Source organism: Quercus suber, unplaced genomic scaffold (assembly GCF_002906115.3).
Source record: "Quercus suber isolate HL8 unplaced genomic scaffold, Cork oak 2.0 scaffold_1144, whole genome shotgun sequence".
In the NCBI taxonomy this organism is placed as follows: domain Eukaryota; kingdom Viridiplantae; phylum Streptophyta; class Magnoliopsida; order Fagales; family Fagaceae; genus Quercus; species Quercus suber.
The window spans coordinates 69,392-78,294 of record NW_027070546.1 but is presented as its reverse complement, the minus strand read 5'-3'; the positions used below and the strand labels follow the sequence as shown (position 1 = coordinate 78,294).

Genomic DNA, 8,903 nt, shown 5'->3' with positions numbered 1-8,903 from the left:
CCAAACTGCCAGTCTATTTTAGCCACATCATTTTGTAAGTATTTTTTAGTAGAATTTGTAGCAGTTTTAGCATTTTTCATTTACTTAATGATGATTTGTTGGATTTCTATTAATCTTTTTTTTTTTTTTTGGGTGAGAAAATGCTAAACCTACTGCAACCTTTATTACCAAAATATTACAAAATGACCTGGAAAAAAATGTAATTGGTAGCACTTCAACAAAATAATAAATGAATATATAAATTAGTTCTTATAATTGGTAATACAATAATTTGTGAGACCCATGCAATAAAATTTTTAGTATTTTCAACATTAATCAAAAAAAAAAAAAAAAAATTTGGGCATTCTTAAAAGGAAAAAAAAAAATACAAAAATTGTTAGGATTATATTTTATGAATTGGCATATCATATGACAAAACGTACTTCACTTATAATTATGTAGTTCTAAGTGGTTTTAAGAACAATATGAAATACTTTGAAGAAGTATAACAAGTGATATTATTGAAGATATGAAGATTACTCAAGAAATAGTACAGGAAAAGTTGAAACAGGTTGTCTCGATACCTAGCTTGACACCTCCAATCTATCAAGCTTTAATGAATTGTGATACATACCTCAACACCTCTCAATCTATTGATGTATGCAAATTCTGAATTTGCAGATCTGTTTTTTTTTTTGGCTCGTGATGACAAGGCTTTTCTAGGGTTTTATGTTCTAGGTCTCCAGAGGATATAAAGCAATTTTTTTTTTTAGTTGTCATTATAGACACAAAGACTACTATTGAGATACATGCTTTTGTGAAGCTGCTGTGACATCTTGTGCATCTTTGGGTTATGTTCCAAGCTTCTTTCAAATCTCTAAGCATGAATTAAAGAACTTTGCATCAAACAACAACAATCAAGTTGTTAGTTAGTTATGGATTGAGATTCGTGCAAATGAGAAGTTTCTACAAGATCAAGTCTAATTGGAGATTAGCGTAAGGATTCAACTATAAATTGGTATTTTGGGATAGGCTAGATAGTGGTAAAATTCCTTTTACTTATAACCACTTATTCTTAATTAGTGGATTCTTTAAGAGTGATGACCTGAAATTCACCTGGTGGGAGTTTTTGCCTGCAAAGGTTTCCCATTCATCAACAAATCATTGTGTTAATTTATTTTCCACTGCACTCTAGTTTAGATTGGTGATTTGTTTGTGCCTACATGATATTGCATATAATTTGGATAATTAATCAAATTAGATAATTGAATTAATTAACCAAGGTTAATTTATTTTTAACCCAACAAAATTGAACAACTCACATTTTTTTAAAATAAAAATGTACTTATTCACCTTGGCATTTGGGGGCAACCTATTCGCCTAAGTTGCCCAAGTCTAAGGTCGGCTAGTGAATAGTTGAAGAAATGGAAACAATTTCTAGTTCTTTCAAGGCAATGGAGATTTGATTATCTACCCTGCATTGATTTTACAGTTCTATGTATACTGTTAAGCACGTCGATAGCTTCCTCTAGGAACTAACAAACTTCTAACTACACGAATAAATACATTACAAATCTGCATCAACATAACTAATCTTGGTAGCAAATGTGTAACCTACTAACAGCAACCCTAACTAATTGTTCTCTATTCTTTTTAAGTAAGCATATTTGATTTTGGTTTTTCTTTTTTCACTTTGCAGCTCGAAGATCTGTTTGGCATCTCCTTAAATTCCGGGGTATGATACGTTTAGTCAATTAATTTCTTATCTTACTCATTGATTATTGTGGGCAACTTTTTTTTTCTTCATTTTTTTCTCTCTCTCTCTCATTTAGTTGACTAAACATTGTTTTGATTATTGACTTNGAGAGAGAGAGAGAGAGAGAGAGAGAGAGAGAGAGAGAGAGAGAGAGAGAAATTATTTGGTGTATAGCTAAATAAGAAATCGGGTGACTTAAGTTGATAATTTACTATGTGAGTGATTAGCTTACAAAATTAAAGTCTCAAGTTATTCTAGGAAATTTATTATCAATGAGGATATTCAACACACACACAACAATTCTTGTTGGGTGAAACTTAGGATTTCGATTGGATTGAATTTCCATTAGCCTACAATTTTTGGAGCCTTAAGGGGTGAAGGGTTTACACATCCCATAGATGCATTTTTCCTAATAAAATTAATTATTTTAGAACATTTTTCTAATAGAGAGACATATAACCTAAGACCCAATCCTGAATATATCATGTCAATAATTGTGAAATTTATAGAGGTTTGTCTTTCAACAGATTGCTTTCATATATATATATATATATATATATATATATTAAAGTGAGAGATATTACCTTAAACCATTGTACTTCTCTTTGCATAAGAAAAGCTGCTCCTGGAGCTTTATTAGGCTTAGCGGAAGGCTCTAACATCGCTGCAATATGTAATATGCTATTTGAATCAAAATCTACAGCTCCCAATATTGAGTTCTTTATAGGAAATTTGACGTAATATATATAATTTCAATGATGAGTTGTTTTTAGTTCTTTCTTGATTTTATGATTAATATCTGTCACCTTATATATATCTAACACTCTTGGAAAACTCTATTCTAAACTGGTTAACTAAGAGCATCCACATCAGTTGGTGGATACTCTTCTATAATACAAAAACTTCTTCATTTTACACATTTTGGCCATAAAACCTCCCACATCAGCTCACGTAAACCTCTGTAAAATCTTCTAAAATTTCCATGAGCTACAGTAACCGTGCATATATGCACGGTTACTGTAACTCATCTATACATTATTTTAATAATTTATAATTTCGCTCCTTTTTTTCTCTCTCTTCTTCATCTGCATAACCAACGCCCTCAGCTTCTTCCTCTAATACACACACTCCCATAGACAAAATCAAAAATCAACCACAAAATCAACAACAAAATCACCCACAGACACCACAAAACCAAACACACCCACACACAGACACAACAACAGAGTTCTTCTTGTTGTGCTTGAATCGGAGTTCTTCTCGCCGTGCTTGGTTCGGAGATAGAGAGAGTGGATCGTGAGTTTCAGAGAAGAGAGAAGTTTCAAAGAAGTTTCAGAGAAGATAGGAGTGAAAATGTTGGAAACTTGGAATAGAGTGGAGTTTCAGAGAAGACTCTAGAACAGAGTCTCGTGAGTGGAGAGAGGGTTTGAGATAAAATAATAATAAGAAAAGTAAGAAAATGATTATTTAAATAAAAAAAGTGATAGAATAGATGAACTGATGTGAGTATTTTGTAAAAATGAATGTGTAAAATAGAAAAAGTAGGTTTTTAGTGTAAAAATGAATGTGTAAAATGTATGAATTGATGTGGTTGCTGCTCTAAAGAGCCATTTAGAGGTGGGAAAGTGTGAGTGAATGTGACTAATTAAAGATCCATGTAATTGTTAGAATGTGAGAGAGATCTATTGTGAGAAGTACAACTTCAATATCCTACAAATACGATAAAGAAAATGAACGGAAATGAGATGCTTAAAAGGGAAAAAAAAATTCATAAAATGACAAATACGAAATGGAAGAGTAAAAGGTTGGGTGATTTCATATTCTAATTTGTATAAAAAAAAGTCATTAAATTGTTAAATTAAAATAGTTTAATTTAATGTACATAATATAATAAGTAGTATGTTTTATAATTAAACTATCTATAACTACAATGATGATATATAGTATAGGGAGTTAATAATAATTATGATGATTGTATTTATATCTTAAAATATAGTCTTTTATGAGGTCTGTTATAATAAACGCAGGAGGTGGAGAGAGATGTCCATCCTTCCATATTAGAACGTACAAACAAAAATGATCAAACACCTAGACAATTGTTTATTGAGAGCCATAAAGAGTTGATGAAAGAAGGAGAAAAATGGATGAAGGAAATAGCAAATTCTTGTACAGTGGTAGCTGCTCTAATTGTTACCATTATGTTTGCAGCAGCAATTACCGTACCAGGTGGCAACAGACAAGAATCAGGCTTGCCAATGTTCTTAAATGTGAACGTGTTTGTGCTCTTTATAATATCTGATGCGCTATCTCTACTTTTTGCCTCAATTTCATTGCTGACGTTTCTTGGCTTCACATCATCAAGTTATAAAGAGGAAGATTTCCTTCAATCTTTACCCAAAAAGATGTTGATAGGCATTTCCACCCTTTTCATCTCCATAGCAACCATGATGATGACCTTTTGCACTTCCCTTTATATTATTCTAAAAGGAAAATCATCAGTGATCATTCCTATCATTTGCCTTGCTATTGTTCCAGTCGCACTATTTGCATGGATGCAATTGCGCTTTCTCTTAGGCAGGAAAGCAAAGTATGGGGCGTAAGTTTTTCTGGTATAGGGTGATGCCGAAAATGATTATTTTTACTTTGCTTTGAAGGATAACTGATGAACTTTCCTCTTGTGATGCATATTGTGTATATTTTCCATTTTAGACCTTTTTATCTTAAATTAAATAAACCAGAACTCCATTATGTAATTTCTCTCTTTATATTATCTATATTCGTTTTCTAATTTATTTATTGATTTTGACCAAGAATAGTCATTTCCTAATCTAGTAAGTCTCTTGAATCATGATCTACAAGTCGAATATGGATCTTTACCTTCGAAGCAAAAGAAGATCGATTAAGATACAAAAGTATCAGTAATTCGGTATCCATCCACGGCTAATAAGAAACTAATAGATAATATACAGGACAAACTATTCAATACTATATTAATTCATGTCTGAATTAGTTGTGGTGGCATTCAGCAATTTGTCCTTAATACAATAATCCAAGAAAGTAAAATTTTAAAGTCAAAAATATATGTTCAGTCCCTAATATTTAGTCCAGATTCCCATTTAAACTACATACCAAGTTAGTCCCTCCAGTCTCATTTCTTTATATGGATTCCTTGTGACTAATGGTCATGGAGGCCCAATATGGCCTTTTTTTAATGCAAAAATATAGTCTCTAAATTTTGGTTCATATTCTATTTTAATCCATGAAATTTAAATAGTTTTTTTTTTCTTATAATCCTCATAAAATATATGTGTATATATATGTATATAAGACATAACATTTTTTTATAACAAAAAAAAGTAAGACATACCTAATTAATCTTTTCGTTCCCTTCCCATTCCTGCTTGTTTATGTGACTAATGGAGTGGCAATAACCTCTTTTTTGGTTAGTTTTGAGTTTTGACCACAAACGGTTGGGTGAAATGTGGCCAAACAATTTTCATGTATTATACTTGGATACCACAATTTTTTTAGCCTTCACAATGAATTTTTCTTGTTTAACAACACATAAAATGACCATATATCCCAAACATATTTGTCAAATTTGCAAACGTCTATTCTAAAAAAAAAATTGCAAACGTCTATTCTAAAACTTGGTCCAAAATACAATTCTCCAATCAATACCAACAATAATAATATGAAGAAAAAAAACCTCTTAAAAGGGAAAAACATGAACACGATGATAATCATAAGCCACAATAATATTCAATTTGCAACAAAACATAAACATAAAACAATTAATAATAAAAATAAAACAATTAATAATTGGTTGAGAACACAAACAAATAGAGAAAATCTTGATCTCCTACAAAAGTCACTCTTTCGCTCTCTTAGATTGAGAGAGAGATTGCAGGATCAAATTTCATAAGCAAGCAAAATAATGGAATAGAAACAAAAGGACTGACTTGAGCACTATAATATTTTAGGAATAAAAATCACATAAGGAAAGCATAAAACTAAAATATTTTGAAAATAAAATAATTTTTTTTACAAAATTTTTTTATTAGAAAAAAATTCCACTCTTGAAATATGGTTTTTGATTGATTTTTTTTTTTTTTTTTGGTATTTCAGCTTGTACATGGGCGACTTGAAACTTAAAATTTTTTTTAATTTTTTTGGTTTAAAAATTGAGTCTTAGGGACTCGATTTCCAAGTGGTCGCCACATGAAAAAAGATGCCACATCAGAGGTGATTAGACCATGAAAATCGAGTCATTGAGAGTCGATTTATAGGCTAAGATCGAGTCTCTTAGACTCGAGATGCTAGTAAAAAATATAGTTTGCAAACATTGACTGCTAACTATATAGTTGGAAAATTATTGCTAGTTACCCATTTTGGCCTAATATAATGGACAAACTATCCGATACTATATTAATTCATGTCTGAATTCTAAGTTATGGTGACATTCAGCAATTTGTCCTTAATATAATAATCCAAGAAAGTAAAATTTTAAAGGCAAAAATATATGTTCAGTCCCTAATATTTAGTCCAGATTCCCATTTAAAATATATACCAAGTTAGTCATTCCATTCCCATTTCTTTATATGGATTGCTTGTGACTAATGGTCATGGAGGCCCAATCAAGGGAGTCGATTTCGTATCGTACCGGCCAGTACGGCTGGTATATACCGTACCGGCAAGCAAACCGGTACATATAACCCTCCTGTTTCATACCGAAAAAAATACCGACCATACCAGCCATGTACAGGTCAATTTCAGGCAATACCGGCTGGTAAACCCGAAACGGTACACCGGTATTAACCGGTATTCGAAATATATCGTACCGCTGGCCAAATTGGTATAACCTCCGGTATGGTATTGACTCCCCGCCCAATATGGCCTCTTTTTTTTAATGCAAAAATATACATGTAGTCTCTAAATTTTGGTTCATATTCTATTTTAATCCAGGAAATTTAAATAGTTTTTTTTTTCCTTATAATCCTCATAAAAAAAAAATATATAAGACAAAACTTTTTTTATGACAAAAAAATGTAAGACATACCTAATTAATCTTTTCGTTCCCTTCCCATTCCTGCTTGTTTGTATGACTAATGGAGTGGCAATAACCTCTTTTTAAGTTAGTTTTGAGTTTTGACCATAAACGGTTGGGTGAAATGTGGCCAAACAATTTCCATGTATTATACTTGGATACCACAATTTTTTTAGTTTAACAGCACATAAAATGACCATATATCCCAAACATATTTGTCAAATTTGCAAACGTCTATCCTAAAACTTGGTCCAAAATACAATTCTCCAATCAATACCAACAAAAATAATATGCGGAAAAAAAACCTCTTAAAAAGGAAAAACATGAACACGATGATAATCATAAGCCACAATAATCTTTGATTTGCAACAAAACATAAACATAAAACAATTAATAATTGGTTGAGAACACAAACAAATAGAGAAAATTTTGATCTTCTACAAAAATCGCCCTTTTTCTCTCTTAGATTTGGAGAGAGATTGCAGGATCAAATTTCGTAAGCAAGCAAAATAATGGAAAAGCAACAAAAGGACTGACTTGAGCACTAAAATATTTTAGGAATAAAAATCACATAAGCAAAGCATAAAACTAAAACATTTTGAAAATAAAATAATTTTTTTTACAAATTTTTTTTATTAGAAAAAAATTCCACTCTTGAAATATAGTACATGTTTTATTTTTATTCCTAATACACACACACATATATATATTCCTATTATGCACGGAGGGCTTCCATGGGGATCCACTATCTCCATATTTATTCCTATTACGCGCAAAGGGCTTCCATGGATTATTGAGAAAAGCAAAGGAGAATGGAGACATAAGGAGTATTTCTATTTGTCAGAGTGCACCAAAACTAACACACTTTTTTTTTACAGATGACAGCCTTATTTTTTGTAGGGCAAAAATAAATGAGTGTGAGAAGCTCTTGGAGATCCTAGCCACTTATGAATGAGCATCTAGACAACAAATAAATAGAGACAAAACAACTCTATTTTCCAGCAAATCTACCTCCTAATAGATGCAAGCTTCAATATAAGAGGCTCTTGGAGTACCCGTGGTCAAACAATATGAGAAGTACTTGGGATTACCAAGTTTCATAGGCTGAAAAAAGAAGGAAAGTTTTGACAATATCAAGCAAATAGTGTGGAAGAAGCTTCAAGGATGGGAAGGCAAGCTTCTATCACAAGCTAGGAGAGAAATTTTGATTAAAGCGGTGGCTCAAGCACTCCCTACATATACTATGTCATGTTTTAAATTACCGATTGGTCTTTGCCATGACATTGAAGCTCTCATTCAAAGATTCTTTTGGGGGCAGTGGGGAGATAGTTGAAAGGTGCATTGGGTAAGGTGGGAAGAGCTATGTAAGCCAAAGAAGCAAGGAGGGATGGGCTTCAAGGATTTATCACACTACAATGATGCATTGCTAGCCAAACAAACTTGGCGACTCCTCCATGATAAATCTACGTTTTTTTACCGGATTTTTAAAGCGAGATTTTTTCCACATTTTTTGATCATGGAAGCCACATGTCAAAGCTCGGCATCCTATGCATGGAAGAGCATCATAAAATGGAGAGATATTATTAAGCGCAGAGCAATATGGAGAATTGGAGATGGGAAGTCTGTCAATATTTGGAGAGATAGGTGGCTGCCCCAACGGCACTCACCAATGATTTTATCTCCACAAATAGGAAGGCTGGTTGAAGCTAAGGTTCATAGCTTAATTGATGAAGTCAGAAGATGTTGGAGGACATTTGATAGACGAAACACTGATGGAATTCGAGGCAGCATTGGTGAAAAGCATAACCCTCTGCATTACAGAACAGCTCGATGAGCTAATCTGGCCTCACAGTGCTACTAGTGCTTACACGGCCAAGACTGGCCATCATTTTCTGTAGATGGAGAACCAAAATCAACAACTTGGACAGTCTGACACTATTGCTCTAACCACTGTGGCAAGGGAAATGGAGTCTCAACGTACCAAGCAAAGTGAAAAATCTGATATGGCGAGTTGCAAAAAATTCCCTCCCCACAAAGCAAAACTTAGTGAGAAGAAAGATTATCAACGACGACTACTGTGATCACTGCCAATCGCAGCACGAAGATGTCCTCCATGCCCTC

At 32.7% G+C, this 8,903-nt stretch overlaps 1 protein-coding gene across 1 annotated transcript; it reads left to right on the top strand.

Moving 5' to 3' along the window:
* Positions 1-3,858: 3,858 nt before the first annotated feature.
* On the top strand, positions 3,859-4,335 carry LOC112022880 (ankyrin repeat-containing protein NPR4). The gene has a single exon (XM_065769410.1). It carries the CDS (start codon positions 3,859-3,861, stop codon positions 4,333-4,335), a length of 477 nt encoding a protein of 158 aa, XP_065625482.1.
* Positions 4,336-8,903: the final 4,568 nt, after the last annotated feature.

Bases quoted from the DNA above. Each gene is read 5' to 3' on its own strand.
- LOC112022880 (XM_065769410.1), top strand. From the start codon at position 3,859: ATGAAAGAAGGAGAAAAATGGATGAAGGAAATAGCAAATTCTTGTACA.